Source organism: Apium graveolens, unplaced genomic scaffold (assembly GCF_009905375.1).
Source record: "Apium graveolens cultivar Ventura unplaced genomic scaffold, ASM990537v1 ctg5284, whole genome shotgun sequence".
Classification (NCBI taxonomy): Eukaryota; Viridiplantae; Streptophyta; class Magnoliopsida; order Apiales; family Apiaceae; genus Apium; species Apium graveolens.
In genome coordinates, this window is record NW_027418912.1 from 28,244 (window position 1) to 50,258 (window position 22,015).

Sequence of the window (22,015 nt, forward strand, 5' to 3'; positions counted from 1 at the left end):
TTCATATTTTAATTGTACGAGTTAAAAACAAGAGGAAATTATAAAAAATTGCAGAAGATTTGGTTCATTTTGACTGATTTTTAAATTACCATCTCAAATCTTTTGATGTGGCATACTGATCTTTCTAGAATATAGTACCAGATGCCTTTTTCTAACATCTTTAGATTTTAAATGAGCTCGTTACTTAACAGATGTTGCGTCTAATATTTTCTTGTTTTGTTTTCTCATAGTATTGACTGCCAAGGATCCTCTGGATGCTTTGTGCATCCTACGGACTGGAGTCATTAAGTTTGATCTGGTGGTATATGATGTCCACATGCCAGGCATGGATGGGTTTGAACTACAAAGAAGGATTCATCAAGATTTTCAATTACCGGTTGTAAGTGAGTGTCATTATAACTGAATTTAAATTTCATTAATATATAACCGCGCTTTATGAAAAATAGTTTTATCTAGTGCTATGTTAGGTATTTTTTTGATTACCGTAATTTTTTTGAACCGCATAATAAATTTTTTATGCAATAGTAAACGATATTAAGAAAGCGATTCCTCGGTTTTTAGATCAGTTTTTCAAATGATTAGTATCAATCTTTTGGATTTTTTTCCTCAATTTTAGTTGTACAGTTCCCTCAATGATCTTCACCAATACACTAATCAAACTCTTGAAATTTTATTGTTAGTGATGTCAGGTGACAAAGAAGCTAATAATCTATGCGAGGGAAGTCAGGTGGAGCTTCCCTTTTCGTATCTAAGCCCATTACTACAGAAGACTTGAAATCAATATGGGATTTTATGAACCAATGGAAAAAGAATCTAGCTAAAGGGAAAAACTTAATATCTGATGATAGTTCTGCTAAGGACAATGAAGATGACACTGGTAATAAGTTATATGAAAAGTTATCGAAGCGAAAGCTTCAGATAACTGATAATGAAGATCATAATCATGGAAAAAACAGAGTTCTGAAAGACAAAGCTCTTCTAACAAAAAAGAACAAGCTTAATTGGACACCTTTTCTCCATGACAAGTTTGTAAGAGCTGTGCAGCATCTAGGGCCTCAAGGTAAGATTTTACATTTTAACAAGTCTTTCACTACAATTTAATGATGTTGATTATGTCTCACATACTTGAATTATCCGCGATGAATTTTTATTGTAGGATCTATTCCGAGGAACATTGTTACCGTAATGAATGTGCCTGGACTGAGGAGGGAACAAGTAGCCAGTCACTTGCAAGTTAGTTTATCCCCCCTCTTTTCTCCTTTTCTTCTGTGTGACGAGAATTTCTAATTTTGCTGTTCTAATGTCTTCTTTATTCTAATATTCGCAGAAGTACCGAATCGACCAAGAGAAACAGTCTGAAGTCTGAAGCAGAACAAAATCCAGACTTGTTTAAAACACTCCAAAATGGGAAAAGGTGGTCCTCATTGTTTCTCAGCCATAAGGCACTACTAGGTTACGGACAATCTAAGCTATTAACCAGTCCAGGTAATTAAATAGTTGACACGATTCTGTCAGGCATTTGTTAACATGAATGAGCTTGATAATCCCAGATCACTCCGGGGCCTTCTCCTTACTGGGCCCGGACTCAAACTCCTTTTGGACTACGACGGCGGCGGCGTGCGGTGTAGCTGTAGGGTTGGAACCTACAAAACAGAACCGGAGGGGGTAGCGTCCCCGCGGCACCTCCGGCATGAGAATGAGAAAGGGGTTTTAAGGAGAAGGAGGGCAAAGTTGGGATTATGCGAATATATTTGTGAGGAGTACGTGTGTGCATGTAAGTATAGGTGAGGGAGAGAGTATGTAAGATTGTAACCTGTAACCTTCCTTCCATTCTACCTTTTATAGGCCTCCTACTAAGGTTAAGGGGTTTGTCCCTTTTCATCTGGACCGTAGGTTGGCCTTTTGGACTGTAGGGCAGCTGGACGCCTGGGATGCGTCAGAATACTACCATATCCGGACCGTAGGAACGTCTTGGATCCCGGATACCTGGACGGTGGCGATGCTGCCACATGTCCTGGGCTCCTCAAGGTTAACGCTGAATCCGTCAGATTACTGCCAGATCCGGACCGTAGGATTGTTCAGGATCTCTGGGACCTGGACGGTGGTGATGTCGCCACGTGTCCTGGGGTCTTGTATTTAGGCCCTGGGCCTCTTCACTTGTGCCTGAATTGTTATGGGTTATCATTTTCCCCCACTCCCTTATGCGGGTTTACCCGGATGGGGGAGTAGAGTAATTGCCTTTGTGCCGCGGCGCCTTTGTAAAATTTTGGGGGTTGTTTGATTTGCTGCCCCTTAACCCCGGGGTCACATGGGGATGAGACTCCGGGGTTGATTTGGTTAGTCATTTGACTTGAGTTCAAGGTGAGATTCCTTGAAATACTTTGGAAAATTTTGGGGGTTGTTTGATTCATTGCCCCCTAAGCCCGGGGTCACATGGGGATGAGACTCCGGGGTTGACTTGGTTAGTCATTTGACTTGAGTTCAAGGTGAGAGTCATTGAAATACTTTGGAAAATTTTAGGGGTTGTTTGATTTATTGCCCCTAGCCCCGGGGTCAAATGGGGATGAGACTCCGGGGTTGACTTGGTTAGTCATTTGATTTTGAGTTCGAATTTTGGGCACGGTTTTGTGGGCAAGTACACTCCTGACATTTGATTTAACTAGACTCTGAAAAGCTGTCCCTGCAAATCCGGGATGCCAGGCGGCTTTTGGGATTCCAGCCGGGGTCAGAGATATACACTTTTTATGCGTATCTTTTGAGTGTACAATTTCCCCCCCTTATTTTCCTAAAAAGACGCACCGTGACATGATTGCAGTAGTGGTAATAATTGTTGCGGTTATTAAATTGACGCCAATCAGGGGGTGCCACGTGGCCCTGACGGTTCCCTTAATCACAAAATCGTTCATCTCTTCTCTCTACCCTCTATAAATACTTGCATTTTCTCTCCATTTTTATTTTACGCAAACACTTCCACAGAGAGAGCCAAGAGAGATTTTCAGAGATTTTTCAGAGCATTTCTTGTTGAAGCCACATTTCTTTCTCCTGCCCATTTGTAAGTATCTCGATTCTTTTGCTTCCTTTTTCACTTTTTCCTTATGTTTTTGCAATGCATGTAGTTATTTTGCGAGAGTTTTTGCTTCGCCACTTTGCATTTCTTGCTCGTATTTCATGACCGCCTTGATGTTTTGGCCTTGAATCTTTGTAGTGTAGTTTTTGCGTAGCTTTTCCAATGGCTTTGTGTCTCATTTGTGTAAATAACATGGATTTTGGTAGTTTTTTATGCGAAAAAGTGGGTTTTTAGTAGCGTAAAAAGTTAAAGAGCCCGGGGTGTGTTTTTTGGTTGTATATGTATGTATATGTTGTAGATCTTATTTTTGGGGTAAGATACGTACATGATTTGTTTCTAAACTTTTTCTGTTTTTTGTCTTTTTTTGTTGTTGGGTTCGGGTTTGGCATTGACTCCGTGGTGCGTTTATATAGACACGTATAGTATATGCCAGGTAGCCGTTTTAAACGTATTACTACTCTTAGGAACCGGTATCCCGAGCGTCCTGTCGGGTTAGGTGAACTTAACTCCTTCTACCCATCTTCCTCTTCTAGCTGTAGTTTAGTAGAGATGCCTCCCCGGGTTGACCAGCCTCAACAAGTTTTAGCTCAGACCCTAGTATTAGGTCCCGGGGGTACCCTATCGAATCCGGATGGGTCATCGAAGGATGTAGATGAATACTTTGTCTAGTGCAGAGTGAACCCCAAGACCCTGAGCTTTTATTACAGAGATTTATCTGAGGCATATGGGGGCCCAGATGGTTTGGGAGGTCGGGAGCCTTATAATAAGGATGAGATGAATAGGAAATTCTTCACCGCCCCAGGGACTAGGTATGAGCGTGGGGCAGTTCATAAAGAGGTCCAAGAGAAATACACGGACGCCGAGGTAGATGGCGCCCTTAGACTTGCCTTTAACCTTGATGACACATATCAGTGGAGATGGCCTGAGGAGCATGAAAGGGTATACCATCGACCGGAGGGGGGATGGGTTGGTATTCCATTAGAGCATCTCCGGGGCATGCGCCTTGGATTACATCAGTTCACCAAATCCCTATGCCGGGATGTTTATGGTATCCCTTTTACTCAGCTAGCCCCGAATTCGGTGAAATGGATCAGCTGGTTCTTAGCTTGCTGCCATGCCAAAAATTACCCCCCCACCTTCAAACTTTTTCATCATATTTTTAAAATTAAGAGATCCACCGCTCGGCCGATTTACGAGTTCATATTTAGGATAGAGGATTGTGGGTACCCCTCTGATAAGATGGTTCTCCCGGTTAGTATGTTGACGTCGCTTAAGGGATGGCACCGGGAGTTTATTTTTGTCCGGGGTGGGGATCTGGAGTTCATGCCACTCCATAAACTTGAAATTAAAACAGATAGGTTTCCGGTCCAGTGGCTCGGGCAAGCAGCTCTCGCAATGGTTTATGCCTTCTGTGGGGCACTTGGAACGCAGTGGACCCGGGACTATTTCACTAGCAATGAAAACATGCATGCTGCCGGATGTAAGTCTATTGCCTTAGTTTTATTTTGATACCGTAACTTTTATTGAGTGCTTGTATCCGGGACTGATATTTTGTTGTTTTCCTTTTCAGGTATTCCGAAGTTGATTCCCTAATCCCCCAATATATCTGCCCAACTTAAAGATCTGTCGGCCAAGCTGCGAAGGATTGGGGGAATGACGAGCGTGGATGTTGGGAAGAAGAAGGTTGGAGAGGGTGATGATGCAGCCCGGAAGGCGGCGCCGTCTCGCCCGGGGAGGACAACAATCGTGATCAACGAGCCCTGGGCCGAGGACGTGCAGCAGGGGGATGTGATAAGAGTTCCAGTACCTCGAAAGAGGAAGGGCGCCCCCGCGAGTTCCGGGGACAAAGGTGATGATGTGTCTGAGGGCCCGGTTTCAAAGAAGTCTGTTGTTGATCTGGCCCCGGACACTCCGGAAACTTTGAACGCCCTGCTTGCAAGTTTCACCCCGGAGACTCGCCGGAGAGAGTTGTTTGAGAATTATGCCAGCACGGCGGAGAGGAAGAAATACAAGAAGGAGCCCCTCGACGACTTCCTGGTCGGGCTTCAGGAGGATATCACTGTTGTAAGCCTTTTTCTTACTTGCCTTCTTCTTGTGTTCTTGTATTTGTGTTGCCTAATCATGACTTATAATGCTTTCAGGCTAACTCCCGGGTTGTTGGACTGGTTTGTATAACCCGGAGCCTTCAGGCGAAGGCTGATGCTGCCGAGGTCTATAAGACTGAATCCGAGCGGTTGTCCCGGGAGATCCGGGAGTTGAAGGAGGCGAGTGCAAGGGAGGCTGCTGCTCGTAAGAAGATTTTGGACGAGATCCGGGAGAGGCAGGACCGGGCTGAGGCTTCTGTCCGGGAGATGAGGGCTGAAAATCAAAAGTTGAGGGATGATCTTGCCGCCCGACCCACTCCCGAGGAGGTTCTGGCAGGGTTCCGGGGCAATCCCGCGTACTTCGAAGAGCTAAATGACAAAGCGCTGGAGAAGATCCAGATCTGCTGGAATGTTGCTTCGAAGTATCTCGGCGAAGAGTCTCATGGTACAATAGACGTCTTCTTGGAGAAGTATATAGAAGAGGAGACCCGGTTGGAGCAGGAAAAGGAAGCTCTCCGGGCAATGGAGTCCGGTGTTGGGACGTCCAGCAATGTTCCCTCCTTCTCCGGGTCGCCACTTGTCGAACAGCCTCCCGTACTAGAGGGTAATCCAGAGCAGCCTCCTTCTCCTCCCGCCGACTCTGCCGTTTGAAGCTTGAAGACTCTGCCATGTTTTGGCATGTAATTTCTATTTTCTTGTTTTTAGCCTAAGTCGTTCCGAACTAAGCCTTTTGGCTTTTTAGACTTGATTGTAATTTGAATCTCGAGTTGCCCCCCCGGGGTGTGTTTCCCCGGGGTAGTTTAATGTTATTATGCTTCGTTTCCTTCATATTGATTTGCATGTTTAGAACTTCTGACTTGGATACATGGGCTGTGTTTTAGCGGACACATGGGCTGTGTTTTTAGCGGACCCCGGGATGGGGTAAAAAATTTTAACTTACCAACATTTTATGAATACTCATGGGCTGAGCTTTTATAGGACCCCGGGTAGTGGTAATTTTTAACTTGATAGAAAAATATTTTATAAATACACATGGGATGTGTTTTGCGGACCCCGGGATGGGGTCATTTTCAATTTGATAGAAGCTTTATTACACATGGGCTGCGTTTTTGCGGACCCCGGGATGGGGTAAAAATTTTTGACTTATCAAGATTTTATGAATACTCATGGGCTGAGCTTTTATAGGACCTCGGGTAGGGGTAATTTTTAATTTGATAGAATTTTCTCCCTGGGGTGGGATAAAATTTCTATACCCTTTTTATAAAATCTTTGAGTACACATGGGCTGCATTTGTTTAAATTTGATAGCAAATAAAGGAACAACATAATGAAATTGGTTCAAGCTATGGATCGCTTAAAGTAGAGTTTTTTATTTATATTGAGAGCAAAATTACATTCTGGGGTGAATGAGGACAATGCTTACATCAAAATATCATAATATAGATGTAGATGTGTTTCCTGGCTGTGCACCTTTTCCTTATTGGTAGAATTTCCTTAGGCGGGCTCCATGCCAGGTATTGGGGACCTTGGTTCCGCTGAGTTAGCTCAGCTTATAAGTTCATAAAATATGAATTTTGTCTATGTTAGTCAATTTTAAAATCATAAAAACGATAAACTTTAAATTTCGTATCTTTTTCTAAAATTCATATACAATTTAAAATAATGATAAAATTCTATTTTTATTATAATGCGAGTTCGAACGCAATAATATTTTACTTTATCGAGAAATTATGACGTACTCTTTAACTTTTTAAGGAAGATATTATATAAAAAAAAGACAATTTAATTATAATTTATCACAATGCTGGTCATGTCCTACATGGTATATATTTAGGCACATTGGATAAATTACACCTACATCGGTATATAAGCCTATACTCTCTCGAAATTCTGGTCCATCACTATTGCATATACATTTCGATTCATTTCGACTGTGAGATATGGAGATTTCTAAGTTAAATAATCAAAACAATGGCTCTAACGATGGAAGTACTAAGGAAAAAGTGGTGACCATTTTGGTGGTGGACGATGATAGAACATGCTTATCTCTTATAGCTAGTTTGCTAAAGGGATGCCCCTATCCAGGTGAGTACATAAACTCTATTCATTTCTTGTTTATAAAATCTGCTAATAATTCATATTTTAATTGTACGAGTTAAAAATAAGAGGAAATTATAAAAAAAATTGCAGAAGATTTCGTTCATTCTGACTGATTTTTAAATTACCATCTCAAATCTTTCGATGTGGCATACTGATCTTTCTAGAATATAATATCAGATGCAGTCAGGGACTTTTTCTAACATCTTTAGATTTTAAATGAGCTCGTTACTTAACAGATTTTGCGTCTAATATTTTCTTGTTTTGTTTTCTCATAGTATTGACTGCCAAGGATCCTCTGGATGCTTTGCGCATCCTACGGACTGGAGTCATTAAGTTTGATCTGGTGGTATCTGATGTCCACATGCCAGGCATGGATGGGTTTGAACTACAAAGATGGATTCATCAAGATTTTCAATTACCGGTTGTATGTGAGTGTCACTATAACTGAATTTAAATTTCATTAATATATAACCGCGCTTTATGAAAGATAGTTTTATCTAGTGCTATGTTAGGTATTTTTTTTATTACCGCAATTTTTTTGAAGCGCATAATAAATTTTTCATGCAATAGTAAACGATATTAAGAAGGCGGTTGCTCGGTTTTTAGATCAGTTTTTCAGATGATTAGTATCAATCTTTTTGATTGTTTTTTTCCTCAATTTTAGTTGTACAGTTCCCTCAATGATCTTCACCAACAGACTAATCAAACTCTTGAAATTTTATTGTTAGTGATGTCAGGTGATTGAGAAGCTAGTAATCTATGCGAGGGAAGTCAGAGTGGAGCTTCCCTTTTCGTAGTTAAGCCCATTACTACAGAAGACTTGAAATCAATATGGGATTTTGTGAACCAATGGAAAAAGAATCTAGCTAACGGGAAAAACTTAATATCTGATGATAGTTCTGCTAAGGACAATGAAGATGACACTGGTAATAAGTTATATGAAAAGAAATCGAAGCGAAAGCTTCAGATAACTGATAATGAAGATCATAATCATGGCAAAAACAGAGTTCCGAAAGACAAAGCTCTTCTAACAAAAAAGAACAAGCTTAATTGGACACCTTTTCTCCATGACAAGTTTGTAAGAGCTGTGCAGCATCTAGGGCCTCAAGGTAAGATGTTACATTTTAACATGTCTTTCACTACAGTTTAATGATGTCGATTATGTCTCACATACTTGAATTGTCCGCGATGAATTTTTGTTGTAGGATCTATTCCGAGGAACATTGTTACCGTAATGAATGTGCCTGGACTGAGGAGGGAACAAGTAGCCAGTCACTTGCAAGTTAGTTCCTCCCCCTCTTTTCTCCTTTTCTTCTGTGTGACGAGAATTTCTAATTTTGCTGTTCTAATGTCTTCTTTATTCTAATATTGGCAGAAGTACCGAATCGACCAAGAGAAACAGTCTGAAGCAGAACAAAATCCAGACTTGTTTAAAACACTCCAAAATGGGAAAAGGTGGTCCTCATCGTTTCTCAGCCATAAGGAACTACTAGGTTACGGACAATCTAAGCTACTAACCAGTCCAGGTAATTAAACAGTTGACACGATTCTGTCAGGCATTTGTTAACATGAATGAGCTTGGGTGAAAACTATTTGATTTGTAATGCTACAGGTTTTCCTCCAAGTGGACTAACAAACGGTACATATCCCAGTCTGATGTACCAGCCACAAACACCCGAATTTTCTAGCAGTGACAAGATTAGCAGTGGATTTAATTCTGTCCAAACTTTGGCTCCGATTCACATGAATCAGAATGGCTTTTCTAAACAAACACAGCCACAAAACTACTATACTGGCGGTGCACTTGAAGTTTACAATACATTTGCTTCACAGAGAAATTTCGCATCTCCTACATTTGATAATGTTGTCCCTGAGCAACAATACAGATCTGCTGATCAAATTAACGTTTCCGTTTATGGAAGTACCTATCAGTCAACTGATTTGGTATATTAAGTTTACATAAATTCATGTTCTACTCTGTCTCTGCTAAACAACTTAAGGTTTACAATTTAAATTTCAAAATATGCCTAATTATTTTCATCTTTCTCCTTTACGTGTTATCACATGTAGAATAAAAATCAAGAGTTCTACATACGAAACAATTTTGATTTTGGAGATGCCTTTCTGGTTAACAAAGACTTGCCAAATGCTGACAATGTGCAAACAGACCTTGATGAGGTATATACTTAATATATGTAGAATTATTTAGATATTGATATATTCTGCATGATTATGTACATATTTCTCCTTCACGTGTTATCGCATGTAGAACAACAATCAGGACTACTACATCGGAAACAGTTTTAATTTTGGAGATGTCTTTCTAAACAAAGACATGCAAAATGCTGACAAGGCGCACATAAGCCTTGATGAGGTAATTATTTAGATATTGATACATTGCTGCAAATACACAGAGGACTAATTGTTTGTTGAGGAGTGTCTCAGAAATAGCTTCTCATCTTCAAATTTAACCAGAACAATATATTAAAAGACTTTTAAATTTATAGTACATTTGTTTCACAGAGAGATTTTGCATATCCTCAAATCGATTCTGTTGTCCCTGAGCAGAAAAACGAATCAACTGATGCTGAGGTAAAATTAACATAAATTTATGTTCTGCTCTTTCTCTTCTATACATCTTGTCTTAGAATTTAAAATTTCTACAAGTGTGCATGAATATCTTCATCTTTCTCTTTTACGTGTTATCGCTTGTAGAACAAAAATCAAGACTACGACGTCGGAAACAATTATGATTTTGGAGGTGCCTTTCTGGTAAACAAAGACATGCCAAATGCTGACAAGGTGCCCACAAACCTTGATGAGGAACTGACTTAATATTTGCAAAATTATTTAGATATCAATATATTTCCGCATGATTATCTTCATCTTTCTCCTTTACGTGTTATCACATGTAGAACAAATATCAAGACTACTACGTTGGAAACAATTTTGATTTTGGAGATACCTTTCTGGAAGAAAAAGATATGCCAAATGCTGAAAAGGTGAACACAGACCTTGATGAGGTATAGACTTAACATATGAAAAATTATTCAGATATCAAAATATATTGATGCATGGACAAGTGGGGATATCTTGCTCAAATATTCTCAATATATATATATATATTGCTCAAATAAGAACTTCTTAAAATGAGAATTATGAGAACTTGTAATCTTCGTAGTTAAAGTTTGTAATTTTATAAAATTTAAAATTTTTACTTTGCACAAAATCATCAATTTCCGAATTCAAAATTTTACCTTTTTAAAAGTCAGCAATTTTAATTACGAAAATTCTTACGATTTTCAATTACTAAGTGGGGATCCCAGTGGGGATCTCGTCCCATTTTTGGGCACATCAAAGTACAATATCAATCTTTTCAATAGTTATTGAGAATATTGGGGTAGGAGGGAATCGCTTGAGTCCTCCAGTAACCAGGGATATCAGGATCTGATATCATGTTAACATCATATTTCATATCATTAAGACTCAGGAATAGCTGCATAACATAAGTCATTTCACGTGAAACAAGCAATTACTAATATTTTACAAATACATAGCATTAAACTTGATAACTCCGCTAGTATGAGATGTTGATATATGTTTCATGTTAAATGGAATTAAGAAATTACAATACCAGGTGTTAAAATTGAACATGAGTCTCTTAGCTTTTCATCTTCAATGCTAAACTAATTAATCCTGTATATGACAAATATTATAGTATCATGATAATGGATGCAACACTGGGACTCCACATTTTGAATCGAAAGGAAATCATCAGTCTAATGATGATCAGCAGGTATTATCCTAGCTTACAGTAGTAGCTTAGCATTTAAAATTTTAAACTACAAATATCTATACAATTTTACTTTTACCTCATAATTAAATTAATAATTCCCGTGTGAAATGTTATTAGGGAATGGGTGAGGATTTTTGGGCGTGGTTGCTTTCTGAATGACAACAACAACTTTGGAGGACTTGCATCAACTATTTGGAACTATTTCCCCCTTGGTTTGATAAAAAAAAAATTATGCTCGCAGCGATTGCGTAATGACAAGAAAAATATGTGATTAATGAGATCGAAGATTCATCTAAACTTTCGTGGAATCGAGTTGTTTATGTCTTTTTCGCTCAGGTTTCTAATAGTAACAGTTTCGATTAATGAGAAGAAAGGCGAGTTTCTGTTCAATCTTTTTACCTCTATTAGAAGTTATTGTCGATAACTTGAAACAGTTTCGATTAATGAGAAGAAAGGCGAGTTTCTGTTCAATCTTTTTACCTCTATTAGAAGTTATTGTCGATAATTTGAAACAGTGTATCCACGGAAATTCTAAAAAATCTTTTAGGCTTATTTCTATTGTTTCTGAATTGCTTTTCCAAGATTGACAAATTATGAACTGTCTTTTGTTGTCGAAAGAAATTTCTTGTGATATTTACCACCATCACAATTTTGATGCAAGAGTTCCAAATCTCTAAAAATACCATAAAAACATTCCCAAGAAAACCAACACCAACACATACACTAAGAAAACCAACACGTAGTAAACTCGGGAATCGTTACGCATATACCCGTTGTTATGTTTGTGTACGTTTAGGGATTTACGAAATGTAAAACTTGTAATTTTGAATTCCACTTGCCGTAACTGTAAAAAACTTCTTTCGTAGTTTGTAAATATATAAAGATCTTGTCAAGGTGATTTACGGTTTTGGAGAAAAATCCGTTTTAGTGAACAATGTCGAGAAAGCCAAACTGTTACGTGGTACTGACAGGGGAATAAACATGGCCCTCAATTTTTTTTAAAACTTATAAAACATGAACAGTTGATGACCTATACAGCGAGGAAGACCTCTTTAAAATTTGAACTTAAAATGTTAAATTTTAGATTTAACAAAAATATCGGAGTCAAGGTCATGCAAAGAGTAATCACCAAAAATGCTTACTGCCTAAAAACTGCTATCTCCGGTTTTTTATTGCACTTCCTAAAAATATATTTTTGAGTAATTTTATTCTAGACACTCTGTAGATCGTGCACGCAAAGACGGTGTGTCAATTGAGTTAACTATTTGAGAAAAATCAATATATTTAGTAAAAGTGGTGCAAATAGTAAAACCCCATAGTTGACCAAACTTTTAATATATTTTTCATCTAATTAAATAAATGTTTTCAAATTGTAACTTTTATGAAAAATATTAAAAATACATACACAAGAAGCTCCTTGAGATGGTTTGGTACTTAAATATCAATTTTCTAATTTATTAAAGATATAAGAGTGTGAGACGCGTAATAGTAACATTGAGGAAACTGAACCCAAGAAGCCACAAGATTACAACAATAGCTAATCCAAAATATTAGAATATTTGCATGACAAAATTCAGAATTATTGTTCCAAAATTTTTAGGAAAATCATCGTATGAGTTTTAAACTATACTTCTATTGATTATTATCTTCACATCAAATATAATGACTTGCAAAATTCATGTCTTTGTATTTGTGTTTCGAATTTTAGAATACATATGCAACTATTTCTTTTTCGGTATTCCTAGAAGGTGAAATCATTGGTTACTCTACGAATATCAGGCAGTCGCAAAATCAAAAGACATTTTTAGAAAACCATGAAAACATAAGTACAAAAATAAAAACCTTTAACTTAAAATGCAGTTTGGTAGAGGATATAATCCTTGAAGGGAAAAATAATCTGGAATACTAGTTGCATGAACTGTACTTCTTTTCTCTTTTTCGTGGACATTCATGTAGTCATGAGCAGTTGCTTTGCATTGTTTACCCTTCTAAGGCTTCTTATTTGCATTATTCATTGCCTTCTCTTTTAGACTGATATATCTCTTCAAGGCTGACCCTTTATTTTTACATATGTTTGGTACTTTAACCTTGACATCTTGTGTCAGCTTCTGACCAACTACATTTGCCATAAACTCTGCTTTCGACATAACACCTCCACTACCATCACCATCATCCATATCAGTACTTAATTGCTTTACTGTCCAATGAACATGATCCAGCTTATCTAAATCTGTACCAGCTTTGTTAACCACTTTACGGAATTCAAACCTGATATGACTAACTTTGACTGCAACCTTTTGTATTTTAAGATGATCTTCGGAAATAACAAAAGACACTGAAGAACTGCCACTTTCAGCAATTTTCATCCAACGATTGAAAACCATATTTTTGGGGAATTTAACTAATCCAATTTGTTTTAAACCACAGAAATACCACACATAAAAAACTTATTGCATGAACACACATCATGATCATAGCTGACACTCACCTGCAAAATTTAATCAAATGTAATAATCACCAACACAGAGTATACTATGTAATTAATGAAATATCATACAATTACCTTAAAGATTTTATCTTTCACTTTAACATCTCTGATTTCCAAACAAGTAATGCCGTCAATTTCTTCACTCATTTTCTTGATTTACATATTCAAACAAGAAGAAATAATCTCATCTTGAAGTTTATAAAAAATAGCTCTTGTAAACAAATCAGTAGCATCATCTTCAATGAACCACTCTGAAACAGTAATTGGCAGGCTTGAATTGGACTCATGGTTTAATCTACGAGTTTCATTCCGCCGCTTATCCATAGCATTTTCAAACCGAAACCAGAATTCACATAAAGTACTCCCTTATCTATAAAACTGACTAAAGAAAAAATTCTCACTTTTAGACCGCGAGGTAGTTCTCATTTACCCAAACACAGGTTCACCTCAAAAATACGCAGGAATCCAAGACTTTCTAAGCGAATACATTTTTCCTAACCACTTGTTCCATTCAAGTTTAAACTCTTTCATAACTGATAACCACCCTGATTCAAACTCATCAGGCTCAATAGTTGAAGACCAGATAAATTTCTTCATCTTCTCCATAAAGTCAGTTTCCTTACACAATCGATTGCCAAGCTGACAAATAAATTACAGCAAATACAAAAATCAAACAATGAAATCACTTCAACAACTTAAAAATGATAAATAAAAGAAGCCAAAAAAGCCAAACAAAGAAAATCAATATTACCAACAAATAATATTATAGAAGCGAAATCAGTGATCATTTTCAAAGAAGATGGTATTGGTTAAAAAATATAAATCAATCTAACAAAAACAGTAACAACCAAATGCAATAAATCACCAAAATAAAAAAATAAATTTAAAAATTATCATTTAACATACCTTAAGAGGGGATTTCTGGATTATATGTCACATGCATAAACGATGCTTAGTGGCAGGATATTCATTGGTTGCTTTAAAAACTTCAGGAACAGCAGCTTTCAATGCATGACACTGGTCAGAACCATAAGAATATGATTATGCTTTATTGCTTCAAAAAATGCTGAACGCCCATGTATAATGACTGTTATCCTTCTTAACAAGAAGACATGCAGCAAATGTGACACATAGATCATGTTTATCCACACCGGTAAAAGGAGCAAAGATCATGTTATACCTGTTAAAATAAACACAAAATGGTCAAAAAGAATCATACAATTAAAAAAAAACCTAAAATGGTAGAAAATATACCGATTTGTATTAAATGTAGCATCAAAGGATACAACATCTCCATTTAATTCATAATTTCTTCTAGCAGTAGCATCAGCCCAAAAAAGATTCGTTAAATGACCCTCACAATCAACATCATATGCATAATAAAATGATTCACATGTCTCATGTAAAACTTTAAACTTTTCCAGCAATATCTGTGCATCAGCCTCACCAACATAACACCTTAAATCTCTATTAAAATTCTGAAAATCATGTACCGAAGCACCAATATTGCCATAACCACCAACCTGTTCTTTCATCAAAGTAAAAGATTTACTAGTACCAATATTCACTTTAGCAGTATCAACAACATGTTAGCGCATACGATTAGTCATTTCTCTATTTGCTTTCAAAAATTGAAGACCATCTTCAGAAGCTAACGGATGATTGTGTTTTTCCTCAAACACAGCAATAACATACTTGTCGGACCAATACGTTTGAAAACACATATTGCTTTACATCCGCACCTCCCTGAAACAGTCCTCCTACGCTTAACAATTTTACTAGAACTTTCATCTAAATTTCTAGGCAGATCATTAAAACCAACTCTCCCACAAATAATATATTTTCTCAAAATTATTTCATCCCTATCATTTTTCATTTCAATATTCAACCTCACATTAAATCTAGACAACCTCCCATATTCCTTGTAAAATTCAATACCTTTTTCCAAACTATCAAAACTCTGATTAACCTCTGGTTTAGAAATATCACCACTATACTTTGGAATGTAATACTTATGACCACCATGTGTAATATTAAAACGCGAAACAGAAATCTCACTTTCAGATAAACTGTTACCGCCATTAGATACATAATCACCTACTAAACGGCTAATATGAGACGAATCACCGCAACTGGAACCTAAAAACATATAAAAATTCAGTCATAACAAACTAAAATATATTAATATAGCATAATTAACCAACAATCACTAACAATACACTTATTTACAATTACAAATAAAAAAGCAACAGCAATGATAACAAATGTACCACATGTAAAATTAATTAATAACTACATTATCACTAATCGTAGTCAAATAATCAGTTAAGGCTTAAGACATAAGCAAATGACATTGATTCACATAAAATTATAATCACTAAAAAAATACCAATAATAACTTACAAATTCAATATACATAAGAAATAAAACTACAAACGCACTACAATCAAAGTTAGCTCACAACACATAATCACTAATAATAGTCGAATAATCAGTGAAAGTAACTATTAAATTTTACATTTAAACTACTAAATCAACTGAAAGGTATGAAACACATAAAAAGAGTTTAAAACACAAGTAATTACCTTAATTCATAGAAATTTTCAACAAATCTGAAGTAATCGTGCTTTAGAATACCTACGAAATCAATCGATTACAAAAAATGAAAAGAAACAAGATATGAACTTAGTGAGCTCAGTGATAATCACGAAAAAGAAAAATTGAAGAAAGATAGAGAATGTACGGGATGCGGAAATTGATAGAGAAAACTTAGAGAGAGAAATAGTATAGAGAGAAAGAATAGAAATAAATGGTGACCTTGAAATTAATTAGACCATATAAATGTCTTCAAGGTTTTGAATTAATAACAAAATAAACGGATCGGATGAATCTTTGGGAAAAAAATAAATGGCTGTGATTTCATTCTACTTATATAATAAGAATTATTTTCATTTCAACAATTGCTTATATACATACATATATATATATATTGCTCAAATAAGAACTTCTTAAAATGAGAATTATGAGAACTTGTAATCTTCGTAGCTAAAGTTTGTAATTTTATAAAATTTAAAATTTTTACTTTGCACAAAATCATCAATTTCCGAATTCAAAATTTTACCTTTTTAAAAGTCAGCAATTTTAATTACGAAAATTCTTACGGTTTTCAGTTTCAGAAGTTCTCTTTAGAGCACTATCATATATATATATATATATATATATATATATATATGTATGTATGTGTGTGAACCTCAAATAAATTGTAATCCATAAAATAATAACCTCACTAAAATACTATTTTATGGAGTCCCAACATAATCAACACAATATATTTTTACATCTAATGAAGTAATACACTAGCTAAAATATTATATTTTCTCTAGTTTATAATCACTACTTATACCTATATCAATCACTAGTTTGTAATTTTTATTCTAAAATTGGTTTGTATTTGAAAATTGTCGTGTATATATATATATATATATATATATATATATATATATATATATATATATATATATATATATATATATATATATATATACTGTGGTGTGAATTTCAGTTCTCTTTTTTTTATTTCCTTTAATATATTTTGAAGAGATTTGAACCTGAGCAACATTTTAAACCTTTTCTTGTCAAGGAACTAGAAATGCTTATAACCTTTTTTTGCTAATTGTTTTGGACTAATTAACGTAAATCGTATTTTTTTGTGGGTCCTCGAACCAAATATTCTTTGAAATTTATAGTCAACCAAAAGCGGACAGAACTTCGATTCAGCTAATCCATACATATCACACTTATATATTCAATATAATATTTATTTTAGTATTTTTAAGAAGATATTGTTTGAACATCTTTTTATAATTTTTTTTTTAATAAAAAGGTATTGCTAAAAAGGTATTGCTCATCTATTAAATGCCATAATGAATTTGAGATTATTCTATAAGAAAAATGAAGGTGCTCTTGTCTTTATATTTAACCCTCCACCTGTTTATATCGAAAACTCAACTATTGAAAATTTAGCTTTATCCAAATTTCATTTCACGAAATCAATAGGAAAAAGATTTCATATGAAAAAAGAATTATCAATAAAAATTTTCTTGAATAAAAAAATCAAAATTTATTTTAAACCCCGATTTATTACACTAAACAAATTTTTCTAACCTTTCACTTTCCATTTACAATAACTACAATTTTTTGTTAAGAGTACAACCTTGAGCATAACCACTGGCGTAGCTAGAAATTCGAGCCACAAGTTCAAAAATTTTGTAAAGACCAAGATGAATGTAGAAAATAATTTAGAAATATTAACAAAATATTTATAATGAACAGATTCTACCATAATGCACAATGGTATGGGGTCAAATCACAATTTATTACTGTAAATCTATATTTTCAAAGGAGTCAAGGTAAAACTTATTTATTATAACTTTTTTCCTAATTAAATTCGAACATTCAAAATTTCTGTTTTTCAAATTTCAGTGGGGTCAGTTGCCCACACACCCAATACGCCGGAGGATAACAAGTAATACTTTCGCCCAAATTTTACCAATTAAGTTGAGCCCATACTTCACCGCGATTAGGCTGAGTATGCGAATGCTATGTTTTTACTTTATTAATTTTGTGTATATTTTCTACTTTTATAGTCATGAATTTCTGTACCAACAGAACATGTGAATTTTGTCTATGTTAGTCAATTTTAAAATCATAAAAACGATAAACTTTAACTTACGTGTATCGTTTTCTAAAATTCATATCCAATTTCAAATAATGATAAAATTCTATTTTTATTATAATGCGAGTTCGAACGCAATAATATTTTACTTTATTGAGAAATTATGACGTACTCCTTAACTTTTTAAGGAAGATATTATATAAAAAAAGTCAATTTAATTATAATTTATCACAATGTTGGTCATGTACTAAATGCCCCTAGCTAGATCCCCTACGCTGTATATATTTAGGCACATTGGATAAATTACACCTACATCTGTATATTAGCCCATACACTCTCGAAATTTTGGTCCCATCACTATTGCATATACATTTCAATTCATTTCGACTGTGAGATATGGAGATTTCTAAGTTAAATAATCAAAACAATGGTTCTAACAATGGAAGTACTAAGGAAAAAATGGTGACCATTTTGGTGGTGGACGATGATAGAACCTCCTTATCTCTTATTGCTAGTTTGCTAAAGGGATGCCCCTATCGAGGTGTGTATATAAACTCTATTCATTTCTTGTTTATAAAATCTGCTAATAATTCATATTTTAATTGTACGAGTTAAAAACAAGAGGAAATTATAAAAAAATTGCAGAAGATTTGGTTCATTTTGACTGATTTTTAAATTACCATCTCAAATCTTTTGATGTGGCATACTGATCTTTCTAGAATATAGTATCAGATGCAGTCATGGACTTTTTCTAAGATCTTTAGATTTTAAATGAGCTCGTTACTTAACAGATTTTGCGTCTAATATTTTCTTGTTTTGTTTTCTCATAGTATTCACTGCCAAGGATCCTCTGGATGCTTTGCGCATCCTACGGACTGGAGTCATTAAGTTTGATCTGGTGGTATATGATGTCCACATGCCAGGCATGGATGGGTTTGAACTACAAAGATGGATTGATCAAGATTTTCAATTACCGGTTGTATGTGAGTGTTACTATAACTGAATTTAAATTTCATTAATATATAAACGCACTTTATGAAAAATAGTTTTATCTAGTGCTATGTTAGGTATTTTTTTTATTACCGCAATTTTTTTGAACTGCATAATAATTTTTTTGTGCAATAGTAAACGATATTAAGAAGGCGGTTCAATCTTTTGGATTTTTTTTCCTCAATTTTAGTTGTACAGTTCCGTCAATGATCTTCACCAACAGACTAATCAAACTCTTGAAATTTTATTGTTAGTGATGTCAGGTGACAGAGAAGCTAGTAATCTATGCGAGGGAAGTCAGAGTGGAGCTTCCCTTTTCGTAGTTAAGCCCATTACTACAGAAGACATGAAATCAATATGGGATTTTGTGAACCAATGGAAAAAGAATCTAGCTAAAGGGAAAAACTTAGTATCTGATGATAGTTCTGCTAAGGACAATGAAGATGACACTGGTAATAAGTTATATGAAAAGAAATCGAAGCGAAAGCTTCAGATAACTGATAATGAAGATCATAATCATGGCAAAAACAGAGTTCTGAAAGACAAAGCTTTTCTAACAAAAAAGAACAAGCTTAATTGGACACCTTTTCTCCATGACAAGTTTGTAAGAGCTGTGCAGCATCTAGGGCCTCAAGGTAAGATGGTACATTTTAACAAGTCTTTCACTACAGTTTAATGATGTTGATTATGTCTCACATACTTGAATTGTCCGCGATGAATTTTTGTTGTAGGATCTATTCCGAGGAACATTGTTACCGTAATGAATGTGCCTGGACTGAGGAGGGAACAAGTAGCCAGTCACTTGCAAGTTAGTTCCTCCCCCCTCTTTTCTCCTTTTCTTCTGTGTGACGAGAATTTCTAATTCTGCTGTTCTAATGTCTTCTTTATTCTAATATTCGCAGAAGTACCGAATCGACCAAGAGAAACAGTCTGAAGCAGAACAAAATCCAGACTTGTTTAAAACACTCCAAAATGGGAAAAGGTGGTCCTCATCGTTTCTCAGCCATAAGGCACTACCTGGTTACGGACAAACTAAGCTACCAATCAATCCAGGTAATTAAATATTAGACACCATTCTGTCAGGTAATTAAATATTACGGACAAAATGGAAACTGTTTGATTTGTCATTCTACAGGTTTTCGCCCAAGTGGCCTAACAAACGGTACATATCCAAGTCTGATGTACCAACCACAAACACCAGAATTTTCCAGCACTGACAAGATTTGCAGTGGATTTAATTATGTCCAAACCTTGGCTACGATTCCCATGAATCAAAATGGCTTTTCTAAACAAATGCAGCCACCAAACTGCTATACTGGCAGTGGACAAGAAGTTTGCAATACATTTATTTCACAGAGAAATTTGACATCTTCTACATTGGATAATGTTCTCCCTGAGCAGCAATATGAACCTGCTGATCATAGTAACCTTTTCCTTGATGGAAGTACCTGCCAATCACCTGGTAAGGTTTAGTAAATTAACATAAATTTACGTTCTACTCTCTCTGATATACAACATAGTTTTTACAACTATTCAAACAAGTGTTTTAACATGTAGGTCATAAATCAAGACTGCTATGTCGGAAACAAAGACATGGCATATGCTGAAAAGGTGCCCACAAACCTTATTGAGGTATATACTTAATGTATGGTAAATTATTTAGATATCGATATATTGCTGCGTGATTATATATATATTTCTCCTTTACGTGTCATCGCTTGTAGAACAACAATCAAGACCACTACTTGGGAAACAATGTTAATTTTGGAGATGCTTTTTTGGTAAACAAAGACATGCCAAATGCTGACAAGGGACACATAAACCTTGATGAGGTACATACTTAATATATGTAAAATTATTTAGATATCGATATATAACTGCTTAATTGATTATCTTCAACTTTTTCCTCTACGTGTTATCACATGTAGAACCAAAATCAAGACTGCTATGTCGGAAACAATTTTCATTTTGGAGATGCCTTTCTGGGAAATAAAGACATGCCAAATGCTAACAAGGTGCACACAAACCTTGATGAGGTATATACTGAACATATGTAAATTTATTTATATATTGATATTGCAGAAAGGGTACTTAACGAACTAATTGTTCTTCTTTTGCAACTATATCTACTTCATCTTCCTATATCTACAGGGTACTGCATAATTAAGTACCATGTGTTAAAAATGAACATGAGTCTCTTATGCTCATCAACTTCAATGCTTAACTCATACTGTACATGTCACATATTATAGAAGCATGACAATGGATGCATTGCGAACTCAGCAGACAATACTGAGACTTCCAGTTTTGAATTGATACTATCCTAAACCCTAAACCCTAGCTTACAGTAGTAGCTTAGCAGTTCAAATTCTAAACTATATATTGAATGATTAAATCCTCTGTGAAATGTTATTAGGGAACGGATGATGACTTCTGGGCCCTTTTTTCTAAATTTATTGAAGGCGACAACTATCTTGACTTTTGAGTACTTCTATCAACCCCTGGTGGGTTGAAAAAACAAATTTTATGCTAGCAGTGACTGCGTAATGATCATCAAACTTTTGTGGGTTGAATAATTGTTTTGCTTAGTTTTACTCTGACGATTGTTTTTAAGATTTCAGTTATGTTACTTTAATTTTCAATTTAATATTTGAGACCTTATCGTATCTAGAAAATGGTGTCAAGTGAAAATTAGCTTTCTCAAAACAGACCACCTGATATGGCAGTTTCAGATCAGATCAGCTTGATTGTACAATTCATATTTACTTCTTAATAGATCGGATTGACCGTGTCATTGAAGATGTACCCAAAAACAC

The 22,015-nt window shown here is 35.4% G+C and overlaps 2 protein-coding genes and 1 long non-coding RNA gene across 3 annotated transcripts; 2 read left to right on the top strand and 1 right to left on the bottom strand.

Moving 5' to 3' along the window:
- Positions 1 to 13,530: 13,530 nt before the first annotated feature.
- On the bottom strand, positions 13,531 to 18,564 carry LOC141702575 (protein FAR1-RELATED SEQUENCE 5-like). Its single transcript, XM_074506237.1, has 6 exons — positions 18,543 to 18,564; positions 15,230 to 15,673; positions 14,789 to 15,101; positions 14,639 to 14,714; positions 14,034 to 14,173; positions 13,531 to 13,534 (listed from the first exon to the last, which is right to left on the bottom strand). The coding sequence occupies exons 1-6, from the start codon at positions 18,562 to 18,564 to the stop codon at positions 13,531 to 13,533; spliced, it is 999 nt and encodes a 332-aa protein (XP_074362338.1).
- Positions 18,565 to 18,605: 41 nt separating this feature from the next.
- Positions 18,606 to 20,672, top strand: LOC141702576 (two-component response regulator ARR10-like). Its single transcript, XM_074506238.1, has 6 exons — positions 18,606 to 18,750; positions 19,040 to 19,188; positions 19,390 to 19,834; positions 19,931 to 20,007; positions 20,102 to 20,252; positions 20,335 to 20,672. Exons 1-6 carry the CDS (start codon positions 18,606 to 18,608, stop codon positions 20,670 to 20,672), a joined length of 1,305 nt encoding a protein of 434 aa, XP_074362339.1.
- An 82-nt stretch (positions 20,673 to 20,754) lies between these two features.
- On the top strand, positions 20,755 to 21,630 carry LOC141702581 (uncharacterized). Its single transcript, XR_012567187.1, has 3 exons — positions 20,755 to 20,831; positions 20,924 to 21,031; positions 21,128 to 21,630. It is a non-coding gene; the product is annotated as an uncharacterized LOC141702581 (long non-coding RNA).
- The last annotated feature ends 385 nt before the right edge of the window (positions 21,631 to 22,015 follow it).